Source organism: Citrus clementina, unplaced genomic scaffold, assembly GCF_000493195.1.
Source record: "Citrus clementina cultivar Clemenules unplaced genomic scaffold, Citrus_clementina_v1.0 scaffold_5, whole genome shotgun sequence".
Classification (NCBI taxonomy): domain Eukaryota; kingdom Viridiplantae; phylum Streptophyta; class Magnoliopsida; order Sapindales; family Rutaceae; genus Citrus; species Citrus x clementina.
The window spans coordinates 34,572,707-34,592,135 of NW_006262201.1; the positions used below are offsets into that span (position 1 = coordinate 34,572,707).

The 19,429-nt window shown below is 37.2% G+C and overlaps 2 protein-coding genes across 2 annotated transcripts; one reads left to right on the plus strand and one right to left on the minus strand.

Annotated features, from left to right (window-relative positions):
* The first annotated feature begins 1,447 nt into the window (after positions 1 to 1,447).
* Positions 1,448 to 14,157, plus strand: LOC18042522. Its single transcript, XM_024183188.1, is given in 17 exon segments — positions 1,448 to 1,779; positions 2,537 to 3,258; positions 3,460 to 4,790; positions 5,357 to 5,583; positions 5,715 to 6,300; positions 6,402 to 6,483; positions 6,823 to 6,870; positions 7,295 to 7,537; positions 8,321 to 8,672; positions 8,775 to 8,934; positions 9,037 to 9,098; positions 9,396 to 9,490; positions 9,580 to 9,693; positions 10,389 to 10,454; positions 10,763 to 10,860; positions 11,192 to 11,607; positions 12,242 to 14,157. Coding segments are annotated over 17 exon segments (6,051 nt in total). The 5' UTR covers positions 1,448 to 1,502; the 3' UTR covers positions 13,414 to 14,157.
* Positions 13,954 to 18,704, minus strand: LOC18042523 (interferon-related developmental regulator 1). Its single transcript, XM_006433566.2, has 13 exons — positions 18,221 to 18,704; positions 17,863 to 18,034; positions 17,679 to 17,759; positions 17,429 to 17,511; positions 17,240 to 17,355; positions 16,989 to 17,099; positions 16,768 to 16,877; positions 16,272 to 16,563; positions 16,090 to 16,167; positions 15,899 to 15,949; positions 15,693 to 15,782; positions 14,778 to 14,855; positions 13,954 to 14,364 (listed from the first exon to the last, which is right to left on the minus strand). Exons 1-13 carry the CDS (start codon positions 18,228 to 18,230, stop codon positions 14,314 to 14,316), a joined length of 1,323 nt encoding a protein of 440 aa, XP_006433629.1. The 5' UTR covers positions 18,231 to 18,704; the 3' UTR covers positions 13,954 to 14,313.
* Positions 18,705 to 19,429: the final 725 nt, after the last annotated feature.

Sequence of the window (19,429 nt, forward strand, 5' to 3'; positions counted from 1 at the left end):
TGACATCCAATGGAGACCTGCATGGTCAAACCTTTTTTTGACGTTCTTTTAATTATATATCTATGCTAACATGTAATTTGTAATAAACCGATCCCGAATGAAATTTAATTTTCAAACACAAGTAGAGTGGCAATCCTTGTTTTATATATAATTAATTATGTCTTTATCTATTTCCAGCGTTTGTATCGATGCCTGTGAATGATCTGAAAGCATTCTTCCTATTGCAAGATGCACAATACCACTCTTTTATTTATTTATTTATTTATTTATTTTCCTCTCTTAACTTTTTAAAGTTATTAAAAAAAATTGATTTAATTATAAATAAAGTAAAACTAACGATATGACTGTTAACATTAAAATTTAAAATTCAATTTTAACCACTTATTAAATTAGGAGAGAATAAGAGGAAAAAAAAGAAACAGATCTAAAAAATTGAATTAATCTCAAACTATATCTTAATTTAACAAGATCTAAAAAAAAAATTCAAAGGAAAAAATAGTTAAGAGGATAGCATTTTTACTTTTTTTAGAACCATTATTTTAAGAAACTATTTTTTTTTTCACTTCAAAAGTGAGTCAATAAATGTAATAATTTTCATTGTAGAGAAAAGCACAATTAATTTTTCAGTGTAAAATAATTAATAATTAATTTTTGTCTTGAAAAAATAATAATGAGAATTAATAGTTCTTCAATATTAATCATTAGAACGCTTTAACATAGAAGTTATCATATATAGAATCTATATAAAAAAAATTGTTAAATAGTCATTAATTAGAGACAGGTCTAAAGACTAGGCTTTCCAACTATGCCTAAGTTAAAAAATTTATTAATTGAAGTATTATTAAAAAAAATAATAAATGCGACCTTTCTAAAATATGGGACGTTAAGTAATTGTCTAATTCACTTATGTTTAAAATTATTTCTACATGTATTATGATTTCACTGAAGCACTATCATGATTTCACTGAAGCTCTACTTTAAAATTTAAAATTTATGTTCATATAAGTAAGTTTAACAGAGAATATCTTGAGCTTGAAATGAGCTCAATTGTTCAAATGATATTATGTTTCTTATGCGGTTTGCCATGATGCAATTTAATAAACCATCTAGTCAAGCTATCTCATAATATTTTAAGCAGCATTTGTAATCGCAAAACTTATTGTAAAAGATAAATGTAATGACGTTGATATATATTTGATACATGATGCAATTTAACAAAACATCTAATCAAAGCCATCTCATAATATTTTAACCAAGATTAGTAATCTCAAAATTTATTCTTCCAAAAAATAAATTTAATGAGATTGATATAAGTTCTATGAATTTACTTTTTACAAATATAAGTTTTCGATGACTAGGCGTCGATCATTTCTGTTAGTGGGACCCATACGGTGGCACATGCGTTATTTTGATTCATACGAAGTAGTTGTAGTGCTGTTGGCTTCTCACACTGTCCGCCAGAACGCGTGAGGGAGGGAGATCTCTTCCCAAAAGAAAAAGCCATGGACACGGCCGAGCAGCCACTAAAGAAAAGAAAATTGTACGATCTCCCGCCAGAATCACCGAAACCCGTAGGAGAGCCTCAAAGCGACGTCGTTCCTCCACAAACACCACCTCCGCTCTCTCAAGATGAAATTCAGTCTAGACGAAGAAACGAAGACGAGATTCGGACCGTGTACGAATGTTATAGAAGACTCAAAGCTTGTATCGCCCAAAAGGACGCCCGTCGCTTGCCTGAGCTCGAACAAGCCTATCTCTCCCTCATTACTGCTTCTAGAGGTTTTATTTTCATTTTCCCTTAATTTTCTGGTTTAATTGATTGTCCTTTTATTTATTTTGTTAAATTTCCACGCAATTGGTTAAGCAGTGAACTTCATTAACCTTTTAAATAATTTGTTGTTGTTGTTGTTGTTGTTGATGATGATGTTTGATTAATATACTCACTCTAACTGAACTGAACCAAAATGCTTCAAAGCTGCCTTAGGGTTTATTTACTGGCAATATAAATTATGCTTCGTTTTCTTTATATAGGTTAGAACTGCAAAGATGGCCACTTTTATTGTAAATCTATTGAAATAGGAATGCAATTGATACAGTTCTAAGGAATGAAACTTTATAGCCAGGTGGCTTATTATTGGAGTGAGCAGCAGCCATGTTGATTGACCCGCTGCTGTGCACAAGACTTTTGGGTGGTAGCTTTGTTGACAGCTAATGTGCTGTGTTTTTTGAGGTTCTCACTGGCACTTGTTTACATCACATGAAATGAATTAATTTGCCTGAATAAGTGCCAGGTAGCCAATTTATTGCTCGACAGAGCCGGCTAATATTTTATGGTTTACCATCCTCTTTAGTATAGAGCTGGACCGACCATGACATTCAAATGTTGTTACTAAAAGTCTTGTAAATTGCATTAAGAATTTCTCATATAACTTGGAAGGGAGTTCTGACATTTTTAGAAAGATGCTAATACTTATACATCTTAAACATCTTTGCAGGCTGAGATTTCTTATGTTTGTAAATGCTGCCAACTTTGCAGGCTGTACAAGTGTGCAGCGGATAGTGGCTGATCTGGTTCCAAGATATGCATTGTACTGTCCAACTGCACTGGAAGCTGCAACCGAAGTTGTTATTTATATGCACAACTCGAGCGTGGCATTGATAAATAGAGGAGAGGATGCAGACGGTGTTGCATTTCAGACTGCTTCAGCTTGCATTTTTGGTCTAGGTGATATTTGTCGCACTGCTTCTTCAGAGGTACCAACATCGTCTGTCATCCGAGGCATTTGCTCTGCTGTTTTTCATAATGTGCTGGACTTCTTCATATCTTCCTTTGATGGAAAGGATATTATCCATACTGTTGATAAAGAGATCACGAAGATGTTAGATTCTGATGAAGTGTTTTTGGGGCTAAAGAAAAAGTTTTCAGATGAAGATGAATCTTCTTTAATTAAGTTGTCTAAGTTTCGTCTACTCAGTCTACTCCAGATTTTCTTCTCGAGCCCTAAAAATTTGCTTGCAGCCTGTTTTGAGCTCTTCAACCCTTCTGTACTGGAGGGAATTCATAAAGGACAATATTTTTTCAGTCAGATCACAAGTAGGTTTGACGATGATAATATGACTCATTCTTTCATTATAAAAGATGATGGGCCTAAATTTCCTGAAACAAGCACAAAAGGCAAAGAGGCTAGCAGTGAGCAACTAGTATCAGATGACAACCATGTAGGCACATCTGTTCTGAAGAGTTGCTTGTTGGGATTGGTAATACTTGATAACTGCTTCTTATTTCAAATAAATATTGTGCTATATACTTGCTCTTACTTTCGATACTGCACTGAAGGAGTATATCTTATTAGTTTCCCATAGTTAATGCAATGTGAATTTTTCTGGTTTATCTGTTGATTTCGAGGTATGTCTGTCCACTTACCTATGCTTTCTTCTCAATTACCTCGTCTTGTGCAGGCTCTTGGCAAAAATCCATCATTAAGAAGGTGGATGTTTTCAAGGTACAAGAAGTTATGTAACTTGTCCTCTTCTAATGCCTTACCAGAATTATCATCTGCTCTTAAAAGAATCTTTGAATCATTTTCTGAAGTGGCTAAGGAGGAAGGCAGTGAAGTTGATAGTGATGAGGATGATTCTGATCCATCGAAATATGCCAATCAGCAGTATTTGGTGGCTAGGTCTGCTAATCAACACGAAACCTCCAGGGAACTATCTGGTAACGAGAGTAATTCAAGAGTTAATGAGGAATCCTGTGATGTTAGTTTTGCTGACAAATTTTCTGGTCAATATCCTAGACCTCACGGCTCAGTTGGTCCTCGTGAAACAGATTTCCACTCAAATGCAGGCTCTAGTCATGATAGCGGATGCACTAGGTCAATGGAATATGATACTGGTGACCCTGGTGATTTCTCATGCGGCAGGTCTTCCATGCCCAGAGACTTACCCAATCCCCAAATGCTTTCACCTGCAGCCAGAACACCATTACACTTTAGGAATAATTCTTTTGAGGGGAGAAACCATTTTCCTGGAAGATCTTCTAGTGAAGGTGCAAGCAATGCATTGTTGTCTCCTAATCATCATTTACCAGTGCCATATGCTTCTACAACATCTCAAATTGTTTGGTATTTTGATGAGGATCCTGCTGCCATGGATATTTTCTCTGCTTCTAAGCAGTTATGGTTGGGCTCCTTTGGACCTGAAGCATCTGAAGCTCATATAAGATTTCAGATTGACGGATTTGGTCCCTTGGAACATTTCTTTTTCTTCCCAATCAAAGGATTTGCCTTAGTTGAGTATATAAACATAATTGATGCCATAAGGGCTCGGGAATATATCCGCAACCATTTTCCATGGCGTGTAAAGTTCATGGATGTAGGACTGGGAACTAAGGGGGTCATAAACGGTGTTGCAGTCGGTTCTTGTTTTCATGTTTATGTTGGCAATATCCCGAACCAATGGGCCAAGGATGAGATTTTGCATGAATCGTATAAAGTTGTTTACAAGGGTCCGTACATGGTCACTGATCTTAGTTGTGAAGGTGCATTACTGATGGAATTTCGCACTCCTGAAGAAGCTACCACTGCAATAGCTCATCTTAGACAGCATCGTAAGAGCAGAAGTAATTATTTGCCTCCGAATACTGGACCGGCTAATGCAGCAATGTCCCAAATTGATGGTGCAAGGTCTGTGCCTGCTGCTCCTATCCACGTTGACATCAAAAGCAACCATCTAGGCAACATTTCTGCTGGTGGTTTTGGATCGCCTCACACTGCCCCTTTCCATTCAAGGTCTTATTACAGTCTCTCAATCCTTGTAGGATGCATTGGGTTAATTTCATTATCTAGACACAGTTGTTACTTATTTTGTTTGCCTTGTCAATATTGTCCAGGTAATAGGTATCAAGGCTAAGTGATTGCATGCTGTCCTTTATTCTGCACTATTTTTGAATTTGACCTTGCATTTAGTGTGTCTGGAATAACTTTCAACCTTCTGCAGAATGATAATTTAGGCTTTTAGGATGATAATTGAAATATGCTCCAGAAAGTTAAAACTTTTTTGAAGGGAAAAGATAATGTTCTTTTCAGTCTGATGCTTGGTGATAAGTTGTAAAAGAGTGCCTCAGGTAGTCAAATGACTGAATACCCAGAACAATCCTTGATGTTTGATTCAATTTCATTTTAATTCTTTTCCTGTTCTAATGACTTTACCTTCCTTTTGTCAACCAGAAGCATGTTATTTGAACAAATTGAGGTTTCATTGTTTAAGGTAGTTGTATCCCGTGATGGAGTAATAGTATGTACATTATCACCTATTATCTCTACCTGATTATGAATTTTTACCTTTTTTTGAACAGTCAACCAGGATTCCACCATGCTACATCATTCACTGTTAGACCTGAAATTAGCTCAATGGAGCTTTCATCACCCAGAGTAATATCTGAGAATCATGGAGCTGCAGTACAGGATGGACATTCATTTCAGTCAAACTGGTCTGTTTCAGGTCGTACAGAGATGCCCGAAGCTGGCTTTAGAAAAATTGATGGCCATGATAGTAGCATAATGGTTAATCCTTCACAAGGAGGTGATACTTCGTTTAGAGAAATCTAATCTATACTTCATGTTGAAGTTGTATATTTGACTGATTCTATTTTAGGTGGTCATATTATCTTGGTGTGAAATAATTGACTTGAAATGAGATACATTCTGTTTCAGGGAACATGCCATGCTTACCTATGGCAACACAGGGACCTATTCCACCACCACAGCCAATCCAGCCAACTCAATATTTACATCCTGTTTACCTTCCTCCAAACAGTTCCTGGGATGCAGGAGGTTCAAATCATCAGTTGCCTTCAAACCCAATATCACCCAATGTAGTGCCTAATACATTTCATGTGAATGCAGTTGCAGCTCCTTTCATACCTCCTTCAGTGACTCCACTTGCACAAATACAAGGAGCTCCAATGCAGAATTATGACCAAATGTTTTCTCATCCTGTTGCACCACCGCATTTATCATCTCTTCCACCTCAGCCTGCAGAGCTACCTCCACTGCCTCCATCTCCGCCACCTTTGCCTCAATCACAGCCCCCTCTGGTTCCTCCTCCACCTAATTCTCCTCCTCCACCTCCGCCTCCTCCTGTTGTGGAACCAATGCAAGTGGAAAGATCTGGACAGTTGCTGCAGTATCAGTGGCAGGGAGCATTATGCAAAAGTGGTGTTCACTACTGCACAATTTATGCTCAGAGAGAGGAGTCTGATATTTGCAAGTACACACATGACATTTCAGAACCTGCAGAGTAAGAACTTGTCCTGATATTTTCTTTTGTATTTGATTGTACCTTTCTCAAAATAAAAACTAATTTCTAATAATTCTTTCTCTGGATAATATTTGATGCAGATGGCCTGCTAAATTAGATATGACCAAACGAACAGATTTTCGGCATGTCAAATCAACATTTACTAGTACCCCACCAAATAAAGTGAGTTTATGCGAATTTCTATGTGAACTACCACTCTCCCCCACTCCTCACCATCATATCTCTTTCTTTCTCTGTCATGTTTTGGTGCTTGGTAATGATCGTGTTGTCAAGTAAAAGTAAACATTTTCTTTTCATGCATAGGAAAGTGATTTGATAACCGAGTGATTGGTTGGACCCTGAAATCTGGTCAAATATATTTTGGAGGGCACACTTTTTCTTTATTTTTTTAAGCTAATTCAGTAACTGATTTCTGCTAGGTTGTTTTTTTGGTGTGAAACAGTTTGATGAAGTTCACTGGCATTATTACAATTGATAAATGTTTTTTGACGTTTGTTGCAGAGAGAGGTTTGCCGGCTGGTCCCCTCCTCTCCAGGAGACCATAAAGGCGTAAGTTTTCTCATTCATTTACTTTTTTGACATAGTTTATTATGCAAATATTGAATGCCTGCACAGCTGCAACCCTGCCTCTTGGAATCTTGGCTAAACATATCACAGCCAGTTCGACTAAGTATAAACTTTGTTTCTCTACACAGTTGTTACTTGCACCACCCTAGAGAGGGAGAGAAAAGCTTTTTGGAAATCATATACTGACTTTTATTTATGCTGAACGTGAAGCTTGTTTAAGAGATCCATCACTGTGGGGAAAAAAAAAAAAAAAAAAGCTTAGACATGTTATCCAACCTAGCCTTTTAATTATTCAGTTGTGCCCATAATCTCGGCTTAGTGGTTGAATCCTAAACCAGGTGATGAGATATCTGTCATTAACATTCTAATAAGGCATGTAGTGATTAATTAGCTCATTTGTTTGCAGTTTCAGGATTTTGTATCATACTTGAAGCAGAGAGAATGTGCAGGAGTAATTAAGATCCCAGCTGTGAAATCTATTTGGGCAAGGCTTATGTTCATACTGCCATACTCACAGGACATATGCTCTATGCTTTCAATTGCACCTAATTCATCTGACTGTCTCGTTGCTTTGGTTTTGCCTAAAGAAACAAACTTTGAATGGGTATGATGCTCATAGTATATGATGGGAAAGAAGCTTAGGGAGAGAGTGCTCATTCTGTTCGATGGGATGATATCAAGTGCATGATGTGGAAGCTCTATCAGAGATCAGAAGGGAGAGTTTCATTTCATGTCCAGTTTTGTAGTTAATTTGTAGGATCTTTTACCGAGATCAGTTCTTTCATATTTCGAAGACAAATGATTGTTCTTTAATCTTTACCGTTGATTTGAAGGTTTTGTAATGGTGAGCGTGCAAGTGTAATTCGGAAGTGGCCGGGTTAATGTGCAACGATTTCTTGTTAATTTTCGTAAACAATGCTATGCTGCTGCAATATTTTGATTTTAACAGTCAGAACGGAGTTTGTTTGGAAGTCTCGACTCCCGACATTTGATTTTGTTTATAGAAATACTATTGCTCCAATGATAGAACCGTATGATAGAATTAAGTAAAACGAAATTTAAGTTGTAATTACACCTCAATTTATAACAAACTTAAAGTAATTAACCACCCTTAATTTTTATTTATTCCTTGAAAAATATAAACTAGAGTGTGAACGAAAATTCAAAATATCCAATATTATTATTGTGTTCATTTTTTTTTAATTTCTTGTCTTAAAAATAATTAAGTTTATTCTTAAATAGAAGGGCCTCTTGGCCCGAAAGACAACTCTTCAGTTTCTTTGCACAGGGGCCACAGGAAGTCGTTCACTAGGAAAAAAATTCCTGTTCTCAAACTCAAGATCTCAAGGGCTCTCTGTTTCTTAATTGTATGCGTATAATTGACAAGGGGTTTGATAATTGATAGTAATCGAACATCATGTCGCAGTCGCAGCGCTATTGTCAGAACAACAAACAGGAGTATATCCCCAAAAACAATAAAAAATTCATCCCAAAAAACCATAACATGGCCTCCGCCACCACGACGCTCTCTAATTCCCTTAGAGAACAATCATCCAACGTCGCAGCTGCATCCGGCAGCAGCTCCACGTCATCGAGCAGAGCAGCGGCCCCATCTCCTAGTGGTAATTTCGTAAATTACTTGCCCCATGATGAAGCCGTCGCTGCTGGGCTGGGCGCCGACGAAGGAGGTCTCGATCCCGTCGAGTCCCAGAGAGTTGTGGATCTTTTGAACAGAGAGTTGTCCAGGTTGCTCAAATTAAACCCTAGAGATTTCTGGCGACAAGGTTTTATTTATTTATTTATTTTGCATTGAAACCCTTAATAGTCTTTCCACTTTCAATAGATCAATATTCTGACTGCTTTTGTTGCGTGTTTGATATGTGTAGTGGCTAGTGACGCGTCTTTGCATGATTTTTTGGATAGTTTCCTAAAGTATAGGAGCAGATGGTATGATTTTCCATATCGAGGAGCCAAGGGAGTAGTTGCAGGAGTCATTGTAGGGGAGGTAGAACTAAGCCGCCGTGTTTTTATGCTATTTTATCGAATGTAAGTCTCAGTTATTAGTTATGCCAACACCCCATTTGATTTTCAATTTTGGATCGTTTACTTATTGGTCATTCTTTTTGGGTGTGCAAATACGCAATGCAGATCTTCCAACAGGGATCCTGGTGCTCGTACTGCTGATAGCCTTAGTTCAAAAGACCATGCAGGTGGGTTAGGGGTTTCCCTTGCAGATTTTAGTGTGCCTCTCTCAGTTTATTTTATGTAGTTTGAATTTGAATGGATTTGATAAATGTTGTAAAGATGCTTACTAAATGGATCAATCTTTCAAGATATTTTCATTGGCTTTGTGTAATTTTTTGCCTAATTACTGTGTGTGAAAGTTATTTCATGGTAATGGTATTTGTTTGCTAAGTTACTCTGCTTTCTTTTGGAATTAGGATGATATATTATTTTGGTTTTGATTTTTTCCTCCAATACACTTTGTTCACTAATGCTGCATGTAGTCTTTTTGCAGGAAAAGAAGTTGCTTGACTTGCCTAAGCTTTTGGACTTATGTGCTATATATGGTCATGAAAATGATGATCTGACCAGATTGCTGGTAAGCATTTTTTTCCCACAAAAATTGGTCTATTACTAAGCTAGTAGTTCTTCTTGTCAGTTTCTTATCCATGTGCTTTTGTTTTTCAGGTTGAGAATGCTCTGAAAGCCCAGCCAAGAATTCGTGATAGTTTGTCTCGAGTATTGTCTCATTTTCTGGGTATTGTCCACACAATGCAGCAACGATGCAGTAAATCTTTGGAGGTATTATTTTAATCTTCCACATATGTTAAAGATTATTCCCCGTTCCTTCGGGAACTTTTCTGCTGATGTGGAGATTTAGTTGATGTCTTGTTAGTTCCTCATATAACTTGTATCTATACCTTCAGGCACTTGTTGATCAACACAAACTCTTTTTTTTCCTTTGAATCCATAAGTTCTGAAGGTAGATGTGTGAAATAATAATTTCATTACACACACATCCTATCTGATGGATACTTATTGAACCCATCCTCTCCCTATTTTTCTGTAGTTTAAGCAACTCTGGCCATGAACATTTTTCTTCATTCATCTTAATTGGGGGGGAGTTTGAGGGATTTACAGTGTATCCTGCTCATTTTTGCTTTGGGTTGGGCAGTCTCGTTGGAGTTAAATCAGACTTTTGGGGATTGATAATGTAAAGTCCATTATTATTAATATAAATACTCATAGTTTTCATATTAAAAAAATAAAAATGAAAATTAGGCCTCACATTGGGTCGCTATTAGTCATTTCTGGTTCATCTTGTTAAACTTTATAAACCTATCGGGCCAATAATTCTCTTAATAATACGCAATATTTATTATGCTAAAAATGCTTTTATGTTTATATATGATCATGCATTCTTGTTTTCGCTGATTTTCTGATTGTTCAAGTTTGGTGAAAGAGGTTACTTGCACTAATTGTGGCTTTGTGAGCAGGCCTTATTTTCCTCTGGAAGCAGTGAAGACTGTGGATCGAGTCGGCTTCATCTTGATTTTTTAGAGGCGAGTTAGTTTTCATTGCAATAGGAATCATTTAGTAATTTCTATGTTGATATTTATAGCCACAGTGGCTTCAATCTTTCCACCGCTTCCTTAGTCTCAGAGGGTGTTGTGTTTGTGTTTCTGAAACAATTAATGCTATCTGTTAAAATTTGAACTCATCTGATTATTTAACCTGGTAAAACATTTGTCTTTCTTGATGTTGAATCACTGTACAACACGTGGAGCATTGAAATTAAACATTAGTAATAAACCAAGTCTGTAAGCTGGATGCATGAACTTTACTATGGACTATTGCTTTACTTATTCAGGTGATGGACTTTATAAATGATGCAATTGTATCTATGGATGCTTTTGTTACTGCGTACAAACCAGCAGCTGTGTTCTTCTCAAGCCCCATTGAAACAAGGTACCTTTTCAATTAGTAAATTCTGAATCTATGTTAATTTGAAAATTTTTCCCCCCTCAATTATGAACCCTTGGTATGTTTAACTTGGAGTTCCAGGGGTTTTGAGTCTTTAATGCGGTGGACTTACGATTAAGTCAAGAGCTCAAAACTGGAAGAATGCTGAGTCACATTGGAACATGTATATATTTAAAAAGAAAAAAAAATGAAATAAAATAAAAACTTGGTTTGGCTGCATATTTGTTTGGAATGACAGAACTGTCACGATGCCTTTTTCTTCACAAATTTCTTGGAAGTATTGATTTAATCTCATCTCAAATTTCTATCAATGCAGTTATGGAAATGAGGAACTGCTCACCACCCTTGCGCAATTGCATGATTCATTACTTCCATCTTTTCAGCGGGGTTTCCGTATCATTTTTACAGCTGGAGAAGATGAAATGATATCCAAAATTGCTATGAGTTTGAAGATGTTATCAATGAGAATAGTCAAATTTGGTTGGAGATTGTTAGATATTTGCTACCTATCTGATGGAGTGTTTGAAGATAGCCTCCCGCTTCCAGCCGCTACAAAAATGTTTCCAGCCAAAGTTGAGGACCCCTTCATTAGGGCAGATATTTTGGTTCAAACTGTTAGGGAGATCAATGGAGTTTCACTACATGTTCAGGACCAAAACAAAGACGCATTTCTCGCAAGTGTTGAAAAGAATTACAATCTAATTAGTAGACTTGAGAATCTACAGGAAACTGGTAGGTGCTACTTTGACTAACTACATTCTTTATGCTTTACTCTCTTGTTATTTAGTTGTTACAAGCATTAAGCATGTCAAATTTTAAAATCAGAGGCCGTAAAAGCTATCAGTAGGAGTGGGCACAAAACCCGTTGCCCTAAAGAAAATAAAACCAAACTGAACTCATTTTGGTTTGGTTTGGTTCATAATTTTTAAAAATAACCATTCGGTTCAGCTCAGTTCGGCAGAAAAACCTAACCGAACCATGCTCGTGCCCATGCCCACACCTATCTATCAGAACTGGGTATTGAACTTATCCATAACCATTGAATAGTGGGTGGAGAACATTTTACCTTATTGGAAGATGAAAGCAAAATCATAGGTCTTTTACACAACAAAGAACCAGTATAGTCTAAGGCAAACTATTCTTGGTTACTTTAAAATTCTTCCAGTTCCTACTATCTGAGAATTTTTATTTTTGGAACTTTATTTAAATCTCAAACCCAAATCTTTTTATTACAAATGCAAATAAGGAACCCTCCATAAGTTTGGATGTTTGGTAACTATCTTGCATCACCTTTTGTGCATGATCTTAATTTCAGTCGTTCTCTAATATTGTTTAAATAAGTTTATGATGAACTTCCTTGGTGCAGGATGGGTGGTCATGGATGATGAACAATTTCAATATTTGTCTGGGATCATGATGTCTTCGAAAGCCTTTGCGAAGAAGCGACCCCCTGTGCCACCTCCAGTGACCAGCAGCAAGGTACAACTGGATGAAGATGCTGCAATTGTGGAATCTAAAATCAGTCAAATAAAGGACCTTTTTCCTGATTATGGTAAAGGGTTTCTGGCTGCATGTCTGGAAGTTTATAACCACAATCCAGAAGATGTGATTCAGAGGATCCTTGAGAACACACTCCATGAAGATCTGCAGTCGCTGGACACTTCTTTAGAGTCAATGCCAGTACCTAAGTCTGCTTCAACCCTAAGCAAGAATGACAAAGGGAAAGGAAAACTACTTGAACCTGCTAGCCATATCAATGTTGTTGCAGAGCAACAAATTAAAATCCCCGCGACATCTACATCTACGGTTGGGAGGTACCTTAGGAAGTCTAAAACTGACTTGGCTGATCCTAATACCCTTGATGCCAGGGATGAAGAGGATAATGAGAAGATCAGTGCTTTTATTTCTCAGTATGAATATGAAGATGAGTATGATGACTCTTTTGATGATCTAGGTCAGACTGTTGTGGAGTCAGGATTGGAGGAAAATGAGATGTTGGGTGACAGAATCAAGTCAAATTTGGGCAACTCACGGAGGTCAGATAATGAAGAGACTGCTCAGAGAGCTCCTAGTGCAAAATGGGGTTCCAGGAAAAAGCCCCAGTACTATGTTAAGGATGGGAAGAATTACAGTTACAAGGTTGCAGGTTCAGTTGCAGTTGCAAATGCTGAGGAAGCATCATTAATCACTCAAGCTCAAGAAGATTTAATATATGGCCTAGGGCGTGGCGGCAATCGTCCTCTAGGAGCAGTTAAAAAGCTAATGGAGTATCAGGAGCAGGAGCTGGAGCAGTCTGATGTCCCTGAGGTGGACGGGAGAGGGAATATGAGAAATGCTAGGGGTGGGTTCCGTGGGGGTAGGAGAGGAGGAAGAACGGGCTCTCGTGATGAACAAGAAAACAAATCTGAAGGTACTGAGATGGGAGGGCAAGGAAATGTCGGAAATTATAGGGGCAGGGGAAGGAGGGGAGGAGGAAGAAATCATTACAGGAAGGATCGGGCTGCCGGTAAACACTTTTCTGGATTGACTGGACCATGAAGTAAAAAGGATTAGATACACCAGTTTTCTTCTTCTTCTAAACATAATTTTTTTCTCCCCTTGTACACACAAGTATCCAGATCAAGTCACGGATGAGGTTGTCAATACATAAATAGTTTTTGAGAGCCCTTTATTGTCCGTTTTATACATGGAAGGTTGGTTTCTTTTGCCCTGACCAATAGGCCATTGTATACAGGGATATCGGGCAACTAGGAAATGAAATCCCGTTATCCAATTTGATTTGATCACGTACCTCGCGATACCTGGAGAGTTGGCAATTATCGCAAGGACACGTTGGAACCCAACCAGAGCATTAGTTCTGATCAGATTCGCCAGAAACCAGGGACATTTTCTCAGAACTGAATTTAAGAGAAACAGAATGTGCCAATCAACACTGGAGTTAACTCATCGGTATCATGATATGTTCTTCTGCACCTGTTCGAAAAGATGCAAAAGCCTTCCAAGGCTCAGTACGTAGAACATCGTTATCGTCATAAGAAGACATCGACTCAACAGGGAAAAAAATCGCGGACTATGTGGTACTGGAATTTTCATGCATTCCTGCAAAATTTTATCCTGGGACAGCTGTGCGAAAAACAAAGATAAAGGTAAGGAGAATTTCTGTAACAACCGAAAGATATCTTTGGGAATTCTAATTTTCCGCAAAGCCAGATTTTGGCTAGCGCATGGTTTTAATGATGTAATTAAATCATTTATTGCTTCAATCAGCAACAATGGGAACTACCAATGTATACATAATGCACATCTACAAGTTTTTGATCAAAAACCACCACCGACCCCACCAAAAACATTCCATCCATTTATTCAATTCGGGATTAAAAATGAAGCCTGCAATGTCCATAATTCCAGCAAATGATAGTGTGTTGATAGGAAACGCCCTTAAACTTCATCATCGTCCACATTGACAGCATAGTGCCCCACATTCCTACCCTGAAAAATCACACAGAAATTTCAGTTTCAGACAGTCCAGATAATGATAAAGAAATAGTATAACATTTCAAGCAACACCAACATATTTCACTGCTACCAACCACCCTTTGATGGCTTTTACTTCTGCAAATACTTGAGAAACTCAGTTTTAACACTGATTCAAATACTCTGGAATCATATCTTGTTCAACATTCACTACATTACTTCAGTAAGACAAATTAACCCACCAACTAGCTCAAGGACAAGAGCCCCCTAATCATGGAACTCTCTTTTAAATGCACAGTAGCTCATCTAGTGCATCTAAAATAAGCCAATTATTACTGGATGATTCTGGTAAATGTTTTAATTATAGGGCAAATCCACCTGTAAGGAACGAGAAAGCAAACATCTAAACAACTTGGGAAAATTCCTACCTCAGACAGCATCCGCTGCTTATTGAGCTTCTGAGTCCTAGCTTTGTTGACCACTGAGTTTGGCGACTTGTACATCCTCTGTCAAGCAGATATTTATAATATCATTATAGACACAGAAGTATCAGCAGCAAACTAAAGAACATCAAAGTAGGAATGCCAAGGAAAACCAAAACCGCAGAGCAGTCAATAACACATGAGTACGTAATCCAGATCCTCTCCTAAGTAGACCATCTAATTTTATAGATCAAATATCAAACTGAAAAGCACTGATTCTAGGAACTAGTTTACCAGCTTCCGGAGCACAAAATTATGTACTCGTTATAAATCAGATCAAGAATCTCATATTTGGATAGCTCAAACTCAGATATTTAAGACCTATTCAAACTTTTATCAAATCTCTTTCAGCTTGGGCAATAGCTATAACCAAAAATATTAACAGCAAGCAAATTCCAATATTTTAGACAAGCTCATGCTTCATATTCTCATCCATGAGCACAAGCAAAGCATAAATATATCTCTTACACCAATACCATCACAGATAATTTGTAAAGTGTGATAATCAAGATGAGGTGTGTAAGAAGCTTCCAATCTTGCCTAGTCCATTATTCATACAGTTATCTATCAAATTATCTGCAAGCTTAAGAGATATAAGAGTCTAAACCCTGACCAATTTTCCATTATAATGTAGTCAACTGCCTAAAGAGGCCAACTACCATACATTCCAGCTGAGTTGCTAGTAGTTTGGAGGGAAGAAAAAGAAAAAGAATATTATGAAATTTTTAAGTTGATTCAGCTCGGTATGCAACTAATAGATAATTTAAAAAAAAAAAATTGACCTTGAGACAGAACAGCTATAACATAAATCAGAGAGATGAAATCTGAACAAGGCATATTAGGGAAGAAGTATAAACATACCTTGTCTGTACTAGATACATGATGTTCAGCAACTGAAAGATACTTTCTTTTAGGAGTGAATCCAAAGACATCATGCAGGAATTCATTTTCCTGTTGGATCAAACAGAAATAAATTTTGATGATATTAGCGATAGCCAAAATGAAGCATTTATCATTGCTAATGGGAGTGGAGTTTTGAAAGTGAACCCATAAAGAAGATAACTCACCTGCATGTGCTTCACAAACCCTCCACCAAGAAAGTGCTTCAGAAAGTTCAGCTGTTATAAAATAATTGTTAGCAAGACCTCAAACGTTGCTAAGATTCATAAAACACTGCATGAAAAGGGGAAAGGGAGGGGGGAGAAGGGAGAGAAAAAAAAAAGGAGGCTATGATCAAGAGTAAAGCCGGAAGAAAAACCTGTATCAGTTGAGACCAATTTGAAGTCTTAAGGGATTCGCCACCAATCTTTGTTGAGGTTTCAGGACAATAACCATACTAAACAAGAAAGTGGAATCACTAAGAAGAGGTCCAGAGGCAATCGGAATTTCATACTAGCTTGATATCCAAGAGAGAAATCACAATAAAAAATAAGATGATACCTCAAGGAACTCCAAAATATCCTTAAACAAGTTCCGCTGGCTGGTAAGATCTTTCTTTGCAGAACCTTTACCACCTGCTTCCACAGAAAGGTTTCTGACCTGATTCAGGATTTTTCCCTTCAATCCTTGTAAATGTATATATTCTTCCCGAGAACCATCATTAGAGCCCTTAGCTTCAGAAGAGAACTTCTCTAGACTTCCTGTCTCAAGAATTAGTGCCAATGCTTCGCCAGCAGCAATGCGTATGGATCGGTCATCCTTGTCTAGCAGAGTAGAAAAATATGAAATGGACCTGCATGATTTTTCAAAATATAAGTTTGCTTTTCTTTGTCCAAACATTCCAGCACCAAATTCTGGCTCCAGAACCTAATAATATCTATCTGCCTCTTCAAGTTCAATATCAGACAAAGTTCTAGTACCAACTTAAAGACATTAATATAAAACCATGCATCAATTGATAGAGCAAAGAGGCAGAGAAGAACAAAGGGTTACTTACTGCTGCCACTTTTTGGAATCAAGTGAACATCCGTCCATTGTTGTGAGAAGAAATGACCAAGCAGACACCATCGCTGTTATAATAGGTGCTGAAGGTCTGGCCGCAACTACCTATAATGGAACAACATGATTAATAGTTTCCCATAAGCCCACAATCATCAAAAAATGAACTGCAAACAACGGTACCATATCAAACGTAAGAAACCAAGCAACGAAACATACGTTGGAACCCAGCTTTGGATGAACAATTTGCCACATAATTTGCATTGTTCTTTCTGTTTCCTCTGGATCATTTCCACCAACAAAGGTAATGACAGCCAAACACTCCAACAGCTGAAATCATAAACCACATTTTGAATAAATATGGGGTGAGAATTACCATGCATAAAAGTAGCATGTGAAATTCATAAAAAAGCCTTGCTATTAGCAAGCAGTTGAATCTAGACCTACTGAGATGTCAACATGATACATACCGATGCTATCTTTGAGGAGTCAAACCCTGATTTTAGTGCCTGGGAAATAGGGGCTACTGATTCTTCCAAAATTTCACGAGAATTCTCCCCATAACCAACAGTCAAAGCCAACAGGCCTGAAGAAAGATAAGTTGTTACATAAAAGCAACTTGGATTAAGCAAAAATATCAAGAAGGCTTAAAAGCTAACCAATGGCATGGGATGCTAAAGCTATCTCTCTACTAGATCCTCGTTTGATTGAACTCAGACATTGGTGGAGTAAAGTAGCAAATCTACGCAGAACACAACAAAATATGCGTGAGAATCTAAACCAACATTGATGTACCAGAATTTATAAACTGAATATAATAATTGAAAAGAAATAAAACGGCATTGAATTTCGAATCGGATTTTATAAAATAACATTCATATCAAATTCTAATAAGATTGCAAAACTTACTTCTTTTCAACAAATTGATGCTGCAGGGTGTTATTGAAGGCCTCAATAATTGATGACAAAGCTTTCTCTCTTGTGGATCCCCTATATCCAATCAACATTAAAGTAAAAACAAAGCATAGCATAGCACAGCGTATCTCAATTTTACCTAATAATATCTGCAAAATTAAGAGAAAGAAATATGCACCTTTTCTCATACAAAGCATCTAAGGCTTCGTCCAACAAAGTGTCTTTCTCAAGCTGGACTTCTTCAGTACCGGACACCGACATACGATCGGACCTCATCGTCGACGTCGAACTAACACTACTATTATCATCGTCGCTATCTAACATCGCCGCATTTTTACGCTGCGAACTACCTGCGCCATTGAATTAAATTATTCAGCTCAATTAATTCATTAATCGATTACAAATTGTTAAATTAAATTAAATAACAGCACAAATTAAGAAATCTTGTACGAAGAACCCTAATTAATAAAACGTAGGAATTAAATTAGCAAATAAATTTCAATCAAAAAGACAAAATAAGACGAGAGAGAACTCACGCTTTCCCATCGGTGGCGGCTGCTCAGTCCTTCGATGGATGGATATTTTTTTTTTTTTTGGTTGTCAGAAAAAGTTAAAACGTTGACTGAGAAACTGAGAATGAAAAGAATCCGAAAACAAAACAGAACCTAAATTTATTGAAATGACGGAGGAATACAAAATCAACAACAACAATGAAAGTGAATCGGAGGAGGATAAAGCCATTAAAATCTTTATAGAATAGAACGGAATCAGCTAAAACGAAAGTTGAGGTGAAAAAAAAATAGGGAGGCTTAAAAATGAGGAGATCACAGGCGGCGAGGTTACGAGCGAGGAGAATTATTCATATTGGGTGGTATGGAATATTCGGTGAACGTGTGAAGGGGCACAACTAAATCAGTTGTGTGTCTACTACGTGGACAATTCAAGGCCGTTGATTGTTTGTCAGAGGAGATTTGAGGGGCCAGTTGGTTGGGTGAAGGAGAGCCGCGAGTAAAGCGGGCAAAAACAAATGGCACGAGGAAGTAGGGTTGGCTGGTTCGCTGATTTTTAGGATGTGCGAGAAATCGGGTGCCGTGACGCAGTTATAGACTGACTAATATGGACTTGTGATGTGTGACTGCAAATTGTGGTAACATGCTTTGAAGGATGTAGAAAGTTTCGATACTTCCGGTTGTTTCTGATTGTATTCAAAGATTCAGGAACGATCTATTAGTCAACGGTGACCTTTTGTTTAATTTACATTTTAAGGATTTTTTTTTTGTATTACATATATTTCATGAGATCTCATGCGTCAGATTTCTTTTCATTTTTAAAGTGAATTTGTGAGTACTGATGTGGCAATTTTCGACGTTTTTGATTTGTTGCGGGCAAGCAAAAGGTGTTACTAATGTGACGCATGGCGTGAGGACTGAGGATAATGGGCGCGAGAAGAGTGAGTTATTATTATTCAAAGCACGGCCCTTTCAAAAAATAATAAAATTAAGGGTTAATTTTGTTCTGCCCCCAAATGTTTTAACATTTTTCGTCATGCACCTATATGTTTCGAAAATACTCACTCCACACCCAATTTCGTTAATTTGACCGTTATGTTTAACGGAGCTATTTGAAATTTAAGTAAATATGCGAAATACCCCTTATCTTGAATTAGAGAAAAATAAAATGAGATAAAATGTTAATTTAATAATTAATGTTTACATTAAAAAATTTTATTTAAAGGTAATTAATAA